Source organism: Vicugna pacos, chromosome 16, assembly GCF_048564905.1.
Source record: "Vicugna pacos chromosome 16, VicPac4, whole genome shotgun sequence".
Lineage (NCBI taxonomy): Eukaryota > Metazoa > Chordata > Mammalia > Artiodactyla > Camelidae > Vicugna > Vicugna pacos.
Genome location: NC_133002.1, coordinates 7,665,502 through 7,682,833, shown reverse-complemented (window position 1 = coordinate 7,682,833; position 17,332 = coordinate 7,665,502). Strand labels below are relative to the sequence as shown.

The 17,332-nt window shown below is 48.5% G+C and overlaps 1 protein-coding gene across 2 annotated transcripts in view; it reads right to left on the bottom strand.

Moving 5' to 3' along the window:
• Positions 1–2,275: 2,275 nt before the first annotated feature.
• Positions 2,276–17,332, bottom strand: part of ZZEF1 (zinc finger ZZ-type and EF-hand domain containing 1) — a 91,688-nt gene continuing 76,631 nt past the window's right edge. For both annotated transcript variants that reach the window (XM_031673482.2, XM_072940364.1), the window contains 11 exons: positions 16,291–16,482; positions 15,340–15,440; positions 13,915–14,050; positions 13,461–13,820; positions 11,819–11,962; positions 10,210–10,378; positions 9,749–9,847; positions 9,164–9,329; positions 5,327–5,480; positions 4,749–4,820; positions 2,276–3,280 (listed from right to left, as the gene is read on the bottom strand). In XM_031673482.2, the coding sequence (XP_031529342.2) occupies positions 3,200–3,280; positions 4,749–4,820; positions 5,327–5,480; positions 9,164–9,329; positions 9,749–9,847; positions 10,210–10,378; positions 11,819–11,962; positions 13,461–13,820; positions 13,915–14,050; positions 15,340–15,440; positions 16,291–16,482 (1,674 nt within the window). In that variant the 3' untranslated portion in view covers positions 2,276–3,199. The remainder of the gene's footprint in view (positions 3,281–4,748; positions 4,821–5,326; positions 5,481–9,163; positions 9,330–9,748; positions 9,848–10,209; positions 10,379–11,818; positions 11,963–13,460; positions 13,821–13,914; positions 14,051–15,339; positions 15,441–16,290; positions 16,483–17,332) is intronic.

The window sequence follows — 17,332 nt, the reverse complement described above, 5'->3', positions numbered from 1 at the left end:
ATGTGTTTTCAGGCTGGAACAGATGGGCCTTGAAGGTTAGTTAAGTCCAGCCCCTACCAGTCTCTCTTCTCTAATTCACAAGAAACAGCCCTCACCACAAGGAGGCGCTGAGGAGGCAGAGCAGTAAGCAGCAAACTGGTGACGTGCGGGATGAAGTGTGATACCCCAGGATGGGCATACATTAACCCTGTGTTTAGTCAGAAGCAGGTCCAGAGGAAGGTAAGGAGGAAACCAGTCCCTGGAAGGGCAGCAGCGCTGTGACTGGAACCCTGCCTTCCTCCTCTCGGTTGGCTGCATGCATGTCCTGTGAGCTTACCAGAGGTGAAGGATGTGCAGCGTGGGTTGGGGTGTCTGGCTGGAGAGGAGCCGACTGGGGAGACAGCATGTGTGTGTGCAGACCTCTGAGTGGCTGTGCAGAGGGGCAGGCCCAGGAAGCAGGGCCTGAGCACAAGCTCGAGGGAAGGGGTGTCTCCTGCAGGGCTGTAGTCAAGGTGGGAGGTGCAGTGGGGAGGGGTTTCGGCAGCTAAGAACCTTTCTGATTACTTTCCACCTGAGGGCCTTGAGATTCTAGAAATTCCATCAGTTCTGCTTGGTTGAAACTCCAAGTAGCATCTTCACAAAAAAGACAGGAGGCGAAGGAGGAAGGAAAAAAAAAAACCACACACAACTACTGTTTTGTATAGAATTTGTACAATATATTTCTCTTCATTTGCATATTTTACCCACAACTTAACATCCTTTTTACAGGCTGAACTCACTCAGCTGATATAATCAAAATTCTTTCAACCAAATAAGAAAAATTCAAAATCGTAAACCCGTAAGAAAACAAATTAAAAACAATGATGAAAATAAGTCACTCCTCATTAGGAACAGCGTCTGTCTGTACAATATACATGGTTTGGAACAGATTTCTTTATAGATTAGGCACATGTTTCCGTAACACCTCATTCCTACCAGTTTTATCTCATTTCAGGCAGTCCTGCCTCCTAAGAAGGATCAAAGGGATGTGGGTCTGAATGGAGCTCGCTCATTCCATGCTGCTGGCCCTGCTGGGGACCCAGGGAGCGGGTCCTGGCTCGGCAGTGCCACCCAGTGGCCGGAAGCAGAGGCGGGTGGGAGGCAGGGGTGCTGGCCCGGAAGGGCTCTGCGTGGAGAGAGCAGCAGTTATGCAAGAAGGGAGAGCTTAGGCTGGTTCTATCCAAACTGAATGCGCAGAGACCAGAATAACAAGGGTGGTGTACAGAGAGAAGCTATGAGGAGTCCAGCATTTAGTTCCAGTCTGTCTTCCTGGTGGGAGGATGCGGTGTCACCCTGCCCTGCTCGTCTGTCCCTGCTTTACTGTCACTCTGCGGTACAGAGGGGCATGGGTGGCAGGCGAGGGGGAGCAGTGAGTGCACCGTCTCCGTGTCTACCTTCGGGGCAGCCCATCAGTGAGCCTGAGCCCAGGATGGGGGCCTCTCCTCCCAAGCCGGGCACTTCTCTGTGATCGCCCTCTTCACTGCGAGACCCACCTGGGCCTGGGTGGGACGGAGCGCGGGGCCTTCTCTGGGGATGCGGGCAGAGCAACAGATGAGAAAGGGGCTTCTACCAGGCCACAGCGCCCGTCTACTCACACCCCAACACCACGGGAGACCGGGTGCCTTGCCAACATCAGGGCGATGGGCTTTAGGTCACTGGGTTTCAGGACCTGCTCTGTCTGCTTCTGTCTCCTTTGAATTCTCCCTTTGATGACGGCTCCACATGCAGCTTGGGGTGGGGTTGAGAACCGAATTCTAGGGCCGCAGCAGGTCACTGTACCCTGGCTCCTGACCCAGAAGGCAAAAGTGATCTTGCAGTAAGGTGTTCCCAGGACCTGCAGTCTTGGGCCCTGCAGAGGGGGCTTCTGAGGCCACGGCAGTGCTGACCTGCTCAACTTGGCCCTGGCTATGAGGAGCCTTCCGTGGGTTCGTCCCTGTGTGTGGGGACATGATCGGGCCCGGGCCCCCACCCTTAAATGGGAGCTGCCTCAGACATTCTCCAAGCGATGTATCCCACTGAGGCTTGTCCACAGCCCACATGCCAACCCAGCCTCATACCCCAAAGCCTGGCTTTGGAAGCAGAATACAATCAGCACTTCAGGGCAAGACTACAGCCATAAAAAAGAGAGGTGGAAAACAGCGTTCATTCGACTAACGCAGTTATTGCTAGACCTGTGACAGCCCAGTAACCGCGGAGAGTCCCAGAGGAGGACGTGATGGTTATCATGACCATGGAGCAGAAATAAAGTCATCATGTGTTTTGTTTGTTTGTTTGTTTTACTTCTAAAATAAGATCTCCTCTGACAACACTTCCAGTCTTTAGATACAGAAGCTAAAGAGTCGTCTTCAAGTTTCACACAAACCAGTCTATCCCCTTGAATGACCGACCCACTGGTCATGCCCCCGAGGCCCTCTCAAGGGAGTCAGTGTGGTTCTTTCTAAAAACATGAGGTGGAAACTGAAATATGTTAAAACAGCAACTAAAAAATCTGTGGACGTGCTGGGAGCAGTGCACGAGTGGACACCATGGCAGCCCGCTGGCTGTCCCACAGGGCACTTGTTCTCACTGAGGGTTCCTCTGGGATGGCCGTGGCTACACAGGGGAGTAGCGTGGCGGCGGGTCCCATACCGAACACAAGGGACCAGGTGGCCTGCCAGGAGGGGCGCCCACCAGTTTTGGTTTGGATTACCCAGTCTCCAGAAGCAAAAGCAAAAGAGGAGCTCCCAGGCCGGCCGCTGCTGCTGGAGGTTTCGCTGAGAAAGGCAGCTCTGGGCAGACCCTGCCTTCCCCTGAAGGGCAAGTACATGCAGTCTCAGCTCCACAGACAGAGCCCTTTCCCGAGCAGCTGCGGCCAGGTCTTCCCAGGGCTGCGGCTTCTGCAGCGACAAGCCCTGGGGAAAGCTGGTCTCTGAACGACCTTCTCAGGGGCCTGCTGCCCGCCTTTCTGAATAATTCTGCACTGCTCTGCTTATTCTCACATGCTGTGGTATGCACGGGTGCCTCGCCTGTGACACGGGAGGTTCTTGGAGACGTGGCTGCTTGGCATTCGAGCTGGAGTGGAAAAGGGAGCTCAAGGAGAGCCGGGCACCGACGCCGCAGGAATCTCCCTGAACGAGTTTAGGCATCTGCTCTGAGATCCTTGCGGACAGATTAGCTAGTTCCATTCATGCCGCACCAGGGGCTAACACTCGACGTTCCAGAGGCGGGTGGCCTTGTTTGGGTAGTTGATGGCCAGGCTGATAGCAGCAATGTTCTGCAGAGCCTGTGGAGGGAGGAAGGGTCATCACCAACGTCTAGAACCTTTCACCTGCTGGGTCATTAGGTGCCGACAGAACAAGACCCTCAGCTGAACACCTGAGGAGGGGTGGGGGAGGCAGCCACAAGCCAGATGTGGTTCCCCTCACCTGGGGGACCACAGTCTAGGGTGAGACAAACCTAACGAGACCACATGAAATGCCACGTGTAAGGGAGAAATCACCACTGCCCCAAGAGAGGGGCAGGTGCAATGCTGGGGCTCAGAGGACATGTCTGCAGGGAGTCTGGGAAGGTGCTTTAGGGAAAGGGAACAGCAGCACAAAGGAGCAGAAGGGAAGAAACCAAAAGCCAGTGGCGGTGCCGGGAGGCCCCTGTTAGGAGGGGAGGAGTTTTCACTCTGCCTACAGGTCTCAGGAAAATTCACACAAACCTTTCTGCAATGGATGGGGGATGCCTGCTTCTAAGCAGGCGCTCCGAGCCTTTCTTGTGGGAGGACCGTATGTATCCTCACTGAGAAAACATGCCAGGAACAGAGTGCAGGGCTCTGGCTGGGAGTCCCAGCTGGATGCCCCATCCTGTGTGACCCTGGAACAAATCTCTCCCTTCTCTGAGCCTCAGCACCCCTATCCATCCACTGTGGGGGCTTAGACCACATGCTCCACAATATTCAAGGAGTCAGTGAGCCTGGGGGTCCCCCAGGCCCTTTCAAGGGCTCTGCATCATGAAAACCATCTTCACAATAATACCGAGACAGTATTTCACCTTTTTCACTTTCACATTCTCACGAGTATACAGTGAGTTTTCCAGAGGCTAATGTGTGATAACAACTGAATGTAGAAGCGGGTATACAGACAGAGCTGTCTTCTATGAAGGCAGGTGTTAGAGAGAGCTGCAGAAATGAATACAATGCTACCCTTCTCAAAAATTATTTTGTTTTGAAAAATACAGTTGTTTTTCACAACTGTGATGTTAAGTGGAATGAGTTTATTTTAAAAAATAAATTGACAAATAAGTTTAACATTTTAATTTCCAACTGATTTCTAAATTTAAAATCTAATTTTACTTCTAATGGTATATATGAATATATATAATGCACATAAACAAAAGCTTTTTGGGATCCTCAATAATTTTAAAGTGTAAAGGGGCCCTGAGACCCACCAGCTGTCAGAGAGGAGTTCTCCTACCAGGGAAGAAAGTTACATCCAGAAATATCTGAAATCTAACTCTATGGAAACTTCAGGGATCGGCCAAACTGTAAATTTAAGGCACTGGTTGTTTTGGTTTAAGAGACACAAATTCTTGCTGGTGTCTCCTGACCCCACAGTTTAATATGAAAGACTCTGATAAATGGGGCTCGGCTGCAATCTCTGACACCAGCAGGAAGTGGCTGCCTCGGAGCAGAGCTCCGTGTAAACCCGGGGTGGAGTCTCTGTCCCGGCCATGGGTGAGTACGGCCGCCACCGGGAGGGGGGTACCTGTGCCGCGCAGCGGAGAAGGTGGTCGTCAGTGGTTAAGGCCAGCAGGTAGTCCTGCAGCAGGCCGAGCTCCTGCGGAGAGAGCAGGGGGCAGCTGTAAGAGACCGCCCCCTAGAGGACACCCAGCCACGAAGGAGCAGGAGTTGGGGAGCCAGGCGCCCTGACCCACCCGCAGCGGCCTAGCGTATACAACACGAGGGTAAGCTGAAGAGCTCTGAAGAGCTCTTTCATCTCTCACGGTCAATGAGTCTGTTGTGCTGAGGGGAGGGAAAGGAGGAGGAAGGACCTACCAGTTTATTTCACCAAACTTACTGTGGTCAAGGGCCAGTCAAGGGCAGGTTCCCCTTGGCGTCAGGCCTAACCAAACAAGTGACACTGGGGTGGACTCAAGGGTTCCCCGGGGCAGGGGAGAGGGGACGCTGGACTCCAGGCCATGCTGGCCTCCCTGAGCAGGTCTGCTGAGACCCCATGACACCCCAGGGCTCGCAGAGGGCTGTGATCTGAGGCCTGGCTCTGGCCCCGGGCAGCGGAGGAAGCAGAAGCCTGGAAGCCGGTGGGGAGGCAGGGCAGGCCCTCACCTGGGCGCGGTTCTCGGTGACGAAGAAGAGCTCGGTGAGGGCGCGGTGCAGGGGCAGGAGGATGCCGGGCTGCGTCACGTCCTCAAACAGGCTGTACTCCATCTGGGTGAAGAGCTGCCACAGGGGCTTCAAGAGCGTGAGGTCACAGAGGTCACTGTGGGAGGAGGGGGTGGGTTTGCTGAGGGCAGCTGAGGGGAAATGCAGCTCCAGCGTCTGACCCCCACATCTAACAAGGTCAGTACACGACAGTCCCCGCCTCCCCCAAACTGCCCAACATTCCCCAACGGCAAATCAGAAAAGGGGCAGAACCTCAACTTCAAACCAGGACTCCGAGAAAAAGGAGGTCCTGAGGCACGTTCACGCAAATCAGCTGCACGTCTTTAAAAATGGTTGTTAGAAGAACTTCAATGGCAGTGGGAAAATCTCAAGATAATGTTCAGTGGAAACGAGCAAGATATGCAACATAAAGTGTAAAAATTTTAAAACTGCATATATATTATTGCGTGACCATATTAAAAGCAACAGTAAACGAACATGCCCAAAAAATGTTATCAGGGGCTGTCCCTGTCAGTTTTCTAAATTTTCTACAATGCTCATTTGCTTTAATAATCAGAGAAAAAAACTGATTTAAAAGATAACAGCAACTGTTGTTATGACCTCAGGCTCATAAAACACAAGAAGTACGCTTATAACGTTGGCCAGGCCAGGAGTCTTTAAAGGGTAAAGCAGAACCCTTTTTATTAGACTCCTGCTGAGACTGCATTTTTTTTTTCTTAACGTTGTACTTTAATTCCAGTTCAACATCCTTCAGAGGAGAAAAATGATGATTCTGGGACTTTACATGATTTTACATATTTATAACCTTAAAATTTGCCTTTTCTTTTTAGTATGATTTTTAAAAGAATTCTGTGCATTTAAGTGTAATCTTGGAGCCAATCACTTTCTCCCAGGGGAATAAGCCTTCGCAAAGTAAACAATGGGAAACTGTGGTTTGCTTTAAAGAGACAGCTTCACAATTGAGTTTTCGGGAAAGCACTAGAGTGTGAGGTAAAGGCACCTGCTTGGCTCAGACCTCCGGGAGAACCGTGGAGGTTCCCCTGCCACCGTCCTTCCCCCAGGGGCTGCCTTGCCCCTTGGCCCCTGGGACCAAGGGGCTGCAGGAGCATCCCTACAGGAAGGAAGGTGGGAGATGGCCAGGATACAGCAGGAAAGCAGCCAGGAGGGCGCTCTGGCCTGAAGACAGTGGAGATGTGACAATTCATACATGTCGCTCAGCTAGAGAGTGCTCACGGGATGCTGCTCGCAGAGGAACAGAACTAAACCTGTGGGCGACGTGACCCCTGATGTTTGCATGTGAGGACACGGTGGAGACAGCTAGAAAGAGAAATTAAGAAAACAATCCCATTTACAATAAATAGAGTCCAAAAGAATAAAATACTTCGGAATAAATTTAACAAAGGAGGTGAAAGATCTGTACACTAAAACCTATAAAACACTGATGAAAGCAACTGAAGAAGACACAAGTAATAGCAAGATATTCTGAGTTCATGGATTAAAACAACTAATATTGTTAAAATAGTCATAGTACCCAAGGCAATCTACAGCAATCCCTATCAAAATTCCAATGGCATTTCCCACAGAAATAGAAAAAAAATCCTAAAATTTAAATGGAACTACAAAAGACCCTGAATAGCCAAAGCAATCTTGAGAAAGAAGAACAAAGCTGGAGGCATCACACTCCCTGATTTTAAACTATACTACAAAGCTGCAGTCATCAAAACAGCATATTGGTATTGGCATAAAAAAAGAAATATAGATCAATGGAAACAAAACAGAGAGCAGAGAAATAAACCCACAAATATATGTGTTTAATTTTTGACAAGGCACCAAGAATATGCAATGAGGAAAAAATATTCTCTTCAATAAATGGTGTTGGGAAAACTGGATATCTACATGCAAAGGAATGAAACTGGACCCCTATCTTATACCATACATTCAAGTCTTCAGCCCATTTGAGTTGACTTTTGTGTAAGTCCTAAAACTATAAAATTGCTAGAAGAAAATGTAGGGGGTAAGCTCCTTGACACTGGTTTTGGCGATGATTTTTTAGATTTGATATCAAAAGCAAAAATAAACAAGTAGGATTACATCAAACTAAAAAGCTTCTGCACAGCAAAGGAAACAGTCAACAGAGTGAAAAGGCATACTATGGAACGGGAGAAACTATTTGCAAACCACGTATCTGATAAGGAGTTAATATCAAAATATACAAGGAACTCATACAACTAAATAGTAAAATAACCCAATTTAAAAAAAATAGGCAAAGGACCTGAATAGACATTTTCCCAAAGACATACAAGTGGCCAATGGGTACAAGAAAAGGTGTTTGACATCACTAATTATCAGGGAAATGTAAATCAAAACCACAGTGAGATATCACCACACCTGTGTTAGGATGGCTACTATCAAAAAGATAAGAGATAACAAATGCTGGCAAGGATGTGGAGAAAAGAGAGAACCCTTGTACAATGTTAGTGGGAATGTAAATAGCATAGAGGTTTCTCAAGAAATTAAAGGTGAAGCTGCCAAATGATCCAGCAATCCCACCTGTGGGTATATCCAAAATAAATGAAATCATTACCTCAGAAAGGTAACTCTACTCCTATGTTCACAGCAGCACTATTCAAAATAGCCAAGTGTCTGTTGATGGATGAATGGATAAGAAAAACGTGGCATATAGATACACAATGGAACATTATTCAGCTATAAAAGAGAAGGAAATCCTGCCATTTCAGACAACATGGATGAACCTGGAGGGCATTATGCTAAGTGAAATAAGCCAGATTAAAAAAAAAAAACACTGCATATCACTTACATGTAGAATCCCCAAAAAAGTCAAACCCATAGAAACAGAGTTAGAATGGTGGTTACCAAGGGCTGGGAAGTGGGGGAAATGGGGAAAACTGGTAAAAAGGTATAAACTTCGGTTACGAGATGAATAAGGTCTGAGGATCTACCATACAACATGGTGACAACTGTTGACAATAGTGTACAATACCGTAAGGCACAGTGGAAATCGACAATTCCACAAGAGAGTGAAATGTATCAGTTAACTTGACTGTGGGAATCCTTTCACAGTGTATAACTGATATCAAATGATTACATTCTATACTTTAAATACATTACAATTTTATTTGTCTATTATATCTCAATAAGGCTGAGGAAAAAAAGGAACTAAACTAATTCTAAAATTTATACGGACTGCAGTATCAAATAGCCAAGTCGATCTTGAAGATGAAGAGGCAGGAGGAAGCATTTATACTGCTAGATAGCAAATCTGTCATTAAGCTACAATATTTAAGACAGTGTGGTGCTGGCACAAAGATAACAAAAAGACCAGCAGAACAAAAGCAGCCAGACACGGATCCCCCCCTACAGATGGACACCTTCTCTGTGACAAAGACGGCATAGGGTGTGGTGAGAGGAAAGGCGGTCTTTAGAGTCAAATGGAGACCCACATGAGAAAAAACTAATCTTGACCCCCTTCCCTTCACATTATGTGTGAAAATTCATTCCATGTGGACTGCTGCTCTAAATGTGAAAACAAAAAACCAGCTTTATCTTCACGACCCAAGGTCAAGTATGGCAAGAAATTCCTAAACAGGACAACAAAAGCATCCTCATAAAGGAAATGACCGATGAGCTGAAGACATAATAATTAGAGACTTCTTTCATCAGAGAAACCACTAACAGAGTGAAACAGCAAGCCCTGAAGTGGGAGGAGAGATTCACAACACAAACACCCAGGAACAGACTCGTATCAGGAAGGCAGCTCACCTGTGGGTGCAGCATCGCATGATCCTCAGAAGTAGGTGGATGGCTTTTAACCGCTGATGACCTGTCTGGCGACAGGCCACGCCCACCATCCACTCCCAAATTTTGGCCAACGGGAGGTGCGGCACAACTCTTTCCTCTGACAACATCTGCTTCAAAATCTCAAATCCTGGCAACCCCGACAAAATAGATATTTTTAAAAATATACACTGCTTAAGTTTTAATAAATAGGAAGAAACCACTGGGATCATTTAAATTTTGCCTGAAATTATGCGTTTTGTAAAAGCAACACAGGAACAACATTTTCGTTTCCTCCTTTTTACAAAAGGCCCTGGCAAATTCTAACAGAATGAGCATCTTTTCTAGGTCCTGACAGATGGCTCCTCTATCTGGCCATTTAAATTACAACTAACCAACTCTAGCACATTCAAGAGTGACCCGCGTAGGGCTTGGAAGACAAATTTGTAGAAGTCACAGAGAAGAACACGTGCTTTGATTTTTAACAAAGACCAGTGACATAACAATACCTACACTTGCAGAGTGTACCGGGCAGAGAGATCGTGCAAACAGAAAGACCAGAGCACACACCTGTCTGGAATCGCCCCAGGTGTCCAGCCGTCACGGTGAATTTGTAGCCCCACTCAGTGTTGCTCATGTCAGAGGTGAAACGGTAATACAGAGTATCCCCTAGAACACGTGAGAATCAGAGACAGGTCAGGACACTGCAGCAACAGGGAAAGGCAAGTGAGGGGTTTCCTACGAAATAGATCAAACCTAGTTTTTAAATCCTCCAACAATTTCCTTTCTCAGTATTAAGTTTAAATACTTGGGGGGAGGTATAGCTCAGTGGTAGAGTCCATACTTAGCATGCACAAGGTCATGGATTCGATCCCCAGTATCTCCGTTAAATAAGAAATAAATAAACCTAAGTACTCACCCCCCCCCAAAAAAACCAAGCAAACAATAAAAAATAATAAATAATAAAATAAGCAAATAATAAAAAAAAACTTAATGTTGAGAGTCTATATGACTGAGTATTCATTTACTACCGGGAAGCTCAAAATCTTTCCACTTCTGCTGAGACCCGCTGAAATTGTGTCGGTCCTGCTGAAAGTCACTGCTGCTGGACATGGCGAGCTCGTCGCAGCCCTCCTCTGTGTTGCACTGAGAATCAAATTTGATCGAGAGGTAGATTGCACCAGGAATGTGAACTTTATCCTAGGAGGGGAAACAAGGCTGTCATGGCTGGCCACCGGACTGTCTACTGGGGCCTTCCTCATGCCAAGTCCCGCCGCTGAAACTGGGCCTGTGGGAGTGAGTGAGGCCCAGCCCTGGCCTCTGGGAGCTCTCAGCCCAGCCAGGCTGGGGAGCAAGAACTCGGGCCGTGAACACACGGGAGGGTCACTCCTCTAGACTGGGCACTGCCTTGAAGGAGGGGAGGGGAGACAAGGGCAGAAAGAGTCCCCGAGAGGAGATGTTCAGGTTGTGTGAAGATTGAGGAGGACGAGAGGAGCCTGTCAGGGAGGAAGATCCGGATGGCAAGAGGCAGGTGAGGGGGATGTGAGCACGGGGGGTGTGCTTCAGGCAAAGGAGACAGCCCCGGAAAGTCTGACACGTTCGGGGAAGAGCAAGGAGATGGGTGTGTATGAGGTAAAGGGTGGGCTTTGTGTGCTTGGGAGGTGGGGGCAGGGGTGATGTGACTGTGGAGAGACTGGGGACAGATCTTGAAGGCCTTGTGTGCTAAAATGAGGTGATCAGACTGTCTGGACTGCAGGGGGAGCCCCGGGAAGGTCTCAAGCAGGAGAAAGCCCAGATGAGATGTGGGCTGCAGCAGGGCCAGTGGGGCCAGGGATGGTCAGCAGCGGTGGGGGTCAGTGAGGAGCAGTGAGAGGGACCCAGAAGTGGAGGAGTCAGGGTGGTGAAGGGAAGGGGAACCCTCTGAGGCAGAACTCTGCAGCTCACTATGTGGGGCCAGGGGATGGGGACAGAGACCAGGAACACGGGGAGGGAAGAGGCTTGGAAGGAAGAGAGTGAGGAGGTTTATATTTCTGCAAAACAAACCTTCAGCTGAGCAAAAATCACGTTCTAGATTAGTTTCTCTGTCACCTACCACTCCTGCTGTAAGGTGTCGGCCACTCGGAAGCTACGCCTGGCCAGCTCCAACATTTTGTAAAGAGCAAAGAGTTGCAAGTGGCACTAGGTCAATGAGAATAACTGAGGCCACCCTACGCCTGCCTCACCCAAACTCCTGCCTCTCCACCCAGGTACAAATGGGAAAAGATGCGGTTTTCCCGTTCTGGGTAATTAAACAAAGGGGTGGGTGTCTCCAACGTGTGGCCAGGTCATTAGGAGACGGACAGAGTGAGGGACTCGCTCCAAGGAGCTTGCTGCAGGAAAAGTAAACTCTCCTCCAGGGCCAGGTGGCCAGCTGTTTTCTATTAAAACAAGGTCAAGAGAAGAGAGGACTTGTTTGTACAGAATCCTGGGACTGGCTTCAGGGAGGCAGACTGTTGCTGAGACTAAGGAAGCACTTTCTAGGCCAGGTCTGTCCCGGGGAAAAGAGCTGCCATGGGAGTTGATGAGATTCATGCAACCCTCGCGGGTCCTGCCAGCTGCACGCCCTGAGGCTGGGCGAGTCCGGCCGACCCCGGATCATACCTCAAAGTTGGTGTTGTTGTTATATGGGTGTTTTGACTCCCTCACTTGCACCTCCATTCCTGGCTCCTCCATGAACTGGCAGGCAGCCAGGGCCATTGTCCCCAGCATGTTTTCTCGGCAGCCTTGGAGCACCTTCTGCAGGATCTGGGGGGACACGGGCAGGGAACGTCAGGGCCGGCCAGTGGAAGGGCCACAGAGCTGCCCATCGGGAAGAAGGGAAAGTCTATTTCAACCCAATGCCCACCCAAAGGGGCTGGCATCTTCCTGGACCCGACGCCACCCCCAAAGCCAACCCCACCAGCCACCTCTCACTGGAATGGGCCCTTGCTGTGAATCAGGATGCTGCAGTCCCTTTGGGACACCAACACTTCAAGGAGGTCTAATAGAACCAATCAGGCACAGTCCTGGCCCCGACGATCTGAGCCTGGCAGCGGGGTGGACGTACAGATGAGTGAGCTGCAGAATTAGGAGCTCCACGGGGCAAGAATGGGGGAAGACATGTTTGAGAAGGGGACCAGCAGGGGCAAAACTGCTCCCTTTTCCTCTTCCGAATGAGAAACACGGCTACAGCACACCTTCCCAAGTCTTCAAGGCCACGGGGCTAGGAAAGGACCTAGGGGACTGAGAAACCAGTGTCCTCAGATGGGCAAATTTAGGACTAGAGGGTAAGTTCACTTGCTAAGGAATCCCCAAGTACTGCATGTGTGTGTGAGGGTGTGTGAGGGTGTGTGAGGGTGGCAAGGGGACATGGACGAAGAAGGCGGCAGCAAAAGTGACTCATTTGTGCACCTGAAAACTGGGAAGATGGTGACAAAACTTTGTAGTTCAGCTAGAGGCCATGCCCAGGGCTCCCGAGTTCTCCTCTTGGTTCTACACAGCAGGAGGTGGAAGAGATGCTTCCAGCCCTGTGACAGTTTGCTAACCCTGCACCACTCTAAAAGACCAAGTTGAAGATTTGATTTAAAAACAGAACAAAAAATGGTCTCATTTGTCAAACTGAAACTTAAAAATTAGAGCACTGGACTTAAGAGAATGCACAGACTCTGGGGAGACCCCACATCTGCCACCCAGGAGCTGGGAGCCTCGGACAAGGCTTCGGGGCTTGACTTCATCACCGACAAAACTTTCTCCAGGTCACAATGTAACACGTGGTAAGTGCTGGCAGTGTCTGGGGTGGATATTCCAGAAACAATGGTTTAAAACAGAAGACACAAACCTTCCTGGAAGGTTTCCTGTATTACAGGAACAGGCTGTCAGAATCGTAATTAACCCTGTCCCCTGGACTTCACACTATGTGAGACCCTAGGGGACATGAGAAGAGACAGGCTAGCAAGGAGAGTTAAACTTGTAAGTGTGAAAACGAAAAAGGAAACTGTCAGGGCGGGTTTCGTGGGGTCGTTACTTCAAATACTCTGAGCACCAAGTCTGTGTAGGCTGCGAGCTCGGCTCCAGGCCTGTTCTTGGGAGTGCTCAGCAGGGACCCGACCCCGCCTTCGTTGCATTCACACCTGTCCAGGAGCCACACAGGTCACCTCAGTCCAGGAAGGCACTCACTAGAGGAAGCCTGTTCAAGGCCCCGAGGGGGTAGGGGGACGCTGAGATGCAGAGGAGGAGCGAGAGGGCTGAAAGCGCAATCAGTTACCTTCTCCCACTGGTGCTTTTCCTCCAGCTGCATGAACATGTCCAGAATGTAGGTCATGTGGGCAGGGCCGCTCAGCTCCAGGATGTCCTCGCTCACCGGCACGTGCCCGGGCCACTCGGCGAGCAAGGACGCGAGCACGTGGCGGGCGTACAGGACGGCCGTGGCCTCGTTCACGCGGAAGAGGTAGTCCCGCACGGCCCTCTTGCTCTTGCAGTTGAGCTCCTTGTGCAGCAGGGCGGCGCTCTTGCTGCGCCGCTGCTTGGCGTAGCTCTGCTGCAGCTCGCTCTCCGTGCTGGAGATCAGCTTCTGGGTCACGGGGTTTGCCTCGGCGGTGGCCTGCTCGCAGCGTGCGGGCCGGGACTGCAAGCCCAGAGAGCACCGTCACAGAGGCCTGGCCTTCTCACTACGGGGTGGGGTGGGGGCAGACCCTTGGTTCCCAGCTGGGGCCACGTACCAAGCAGGGTAAGATAATCATGTCTGTATCCACGGCTTTGGCGTTCTGCTCGTCCAGCCTCAGACTCCTACTAGGCTGCCACCTCTGAGCCAGGGTCCGGATCCTTTCATCTGTGGTGAGCTCGTCTCCGTCAAACCTGAGGAGCAGGGACACAAAGTTGGGGACATGAGTTACAGAAAGGTAAGATTTTAACCGGCAGTGAAATGTGTCAGAAGTGCTGATCAGAGTTATGCTCCTGTTACTTCGCAGTTACACATTATGTTCCATTATTTCCCAAACTAGATTCACGGCGTTCTAGTCATGCGTGCAGAGGTACGCCCAGGGCAGAGATGAAAAGGGTCCATTCTCCTTCTCTTTTAGAAACAAAGTTCCCTGGAGTTGTAGTCAGAGACACAGCTAGAGACACCCTCCACCCCTGCCACCACCCCGGAATTAGATGTAGCAACACGACTAGGTTCATGCCAACCAGAGGCTGGTGAGGGAACGCATGCCACTCCCGGAGCCTGCCCTCCAACAGCCGGGTTATGGAGGGGCTCCTGTCTCCACCTCCCCCCTTTCCTCTGAGCTGGAGAACAGAGGTGGTGTGGTGTGGGGAGCCAGCTCTGATGACGCAGATGAGGACAACACCTGTGGGGCACGGGGTCACTTTGTGAAGCAGGCTGCCCACCCACGATGGGCTGCTGCCTACCTCTGGACCGTTCCTTGAGAGGAAAAGCAAAGTCTATCTTCTTTGACCATGGTATTTCTGTGCCCCACCTGATGAAACACTGCTTCATCTCACAGAGGATGTGAGGCAATAGACAAGAAATACAGAAATATGAAATAATAAAAGAAAAGAAAAATTAAATTGGAACTGGATATAAATTAGAATAGGAAGTCAAAACTAGGCTGTGGAGGATGGAGGAAGAGATTAGCTGCAGGTACACATAGTCCTCCCCAAAATTAAGAGCTGGGCCCAAGAACTAGCTCTGAATTTCCTGGCCAAAAGGAGGGGAATATTGTTAATTTTATAATAATCCTTAGGGAAAAACATAAAAATAATGTAAAGAAGTGAAAAAGCAAGCAAACAAAAGAACACTTTTGACCAGAATGTACCAGAAGCTCCTGCTCTGCACTGTCTCTCTGGGCTACCACCTGAGGGAACTTTGGTGCCTGAGGCCATCTCTGCACCCATAATGAGTTTACTCCAAGAGGACGACTGCAAATGTCAATTCTTCCTAAAGGAGCACAGCTCAAAGATGAGCCGTGCGATGTAGTGCTGTCAGCTTTCAGGTCGCTTTATGAAGGACTGAAAGTAAAGTTCCCTGCTGCTCCTTGGCCTTTCAGGAGTTTTTATGCAGATCTTGTTGGCAGGTGGTAGACAGAGTCCTGCCCCGACTTGTTCCCTTGCTCACTACACTTCGGCTGCATCTAAACGTCCCTCACCTCTTCTGAACCTCCAGGAAGAAGGAGTCAGTCCTCTTCATCTGCAGTTCGTATATGGCCCGGAGAATGTGCAGAGGGGCATTGAGGGCGTCGTGAGCCATCTGGAGCCCACAGGCAGGAAGTAGAAGAGAGACAATTAGAAATGCTTCAACACATTATTGATAATCTGAACTCAAAAGTGATAAAAGAATTATTTTCTAAAGCTACCGCAAGTATAATTTAAGAACATCATATGGGTGCTTCATGCATGTGAAATTATAGGCCCTGAAACATGGATGGTAAAACCTGCATTACTATTATACATTCAAAGGAAAAGATAAAACATGGGAACCCCACCCCCCAAAACACACCAACAAAATGCAATGCTAACAGTCAATGATTTCTCAAACTGCATTCATTGCTAGCTTCTCTGTAGTGGCTGCCTTGCACTCAAGTCTGACAACTGGCACATAAATCTAAGTACTAGACTTTCTTTTCATGTTTTTAAAAACTGTACTTGCTTTCCTAACACCCACCCTATTATACTCTGTTTCCTCTCCACATAGTTAGACCCTTTGAAGTCCAAGCCCTCGGCCATTTTCACATCATTCTGAGGAACAGTGGATTATCCAGGGAAAGGAAGAGTATGTCTGAGAAACTGAGGACAGACTGTCACTTCGGGGTTTATGGATGGGCTTGAAGTCACATGCAAAAATTTACACGAGTATTTGCATGTGTATTTTATGGGAGAAACGATCTAAAGCTTTTGGGTCCATGACCATCCAACGTTAAGATCTACTGCTGTAAGGGCTTTCCCATCCTTCAATGAAGACAGATTGAGTCTTCAGGAGGTGCGTTCTCAGGACATCAGACTGAAGCATTTTCATGTGGAGGTTAAAATGCAGTCCAAGCCAAAGAGAACCCATTTCTTAGAGCCCCTTTCTCAATCCACACCATGACCCAAGAACGTACCAAGAAACATATTCTAGTGGGCTCGTCCAGGCTTTCGAGAGGGTCCAGCTTTTTCTGCTCTGGCTCCCCAGGGCTGCTGGCTGACCGTTCCACCTCCTCCTCCTGGTCTCCCCGCTCATCCAGCTCTAGCTCCCCATGCTCAGCCAAAGTGCTGATCTCTTTTTTTGAGGAGTACAGCATGATGGACAAAATCTACATAGAGAGAAAATCAGGCAGGGCAGGAACATGAGTGTTTAGTGGGCGAGAAGATCTTCAACCCTCAAAGGGTAGAAAATATTTGACGTAACTTTTTAAAAGACATCAGAATTCACAAAAAGAATGTAAAATTAGAAAAGAAATATGAAAGCATGTTAGATTGTACTTATAATCAAAGAAATGCTAACTAAAACTACAAAGGACCTTTGCATTTATTAACTGTGCCACTGACAGTGTAAGTTGTTGTCATCCTTTTAGAATTATTTTGGTGAAATGTAAAGAGCTATACAAATGTTCATAACTTTGACCCCGCAACCCGTCTTTTAGGAATAATGTAAAATATGTAAAAACTTATATTCATGATATAGTCAATGAAGCATTAATAACGGCAAAAAACTGAAATCCAACTTTATGTATCCTATATAACCATTAAAATTGGTGGTTATGAAAAGCAACCTAGAAAAAGCCATCATATGACCTCAATTTATTTCAATACCATGTTCACTGTACAATCTAAAGCTACATATATAATATAGACACAGAAGGGAAAAATTAGAAAAAGGAACACAAAATACTAATGGTAGCTGTGTTCAGGGGGTGAAATTCTGAGTTTTGCTTTCCTTTCTATTTTTCAAATTTTCTGAATATAAAAAATTTTTCAATTTAAAATATTTCATAAAGAACAGGAGCTCACATGCTTACTGGGTTATCCATTAATACGTTTCAGTATGTTTTTCTAAAACCTAACCGAATCCTCTTGTGGCCACTGAGAGCTGTTTCTTGGAGTTCAGGCCTCTGTGTGACTGAGACTGGCTGGCTGACCCCCTCCTACAAAGCAATGGCCTTT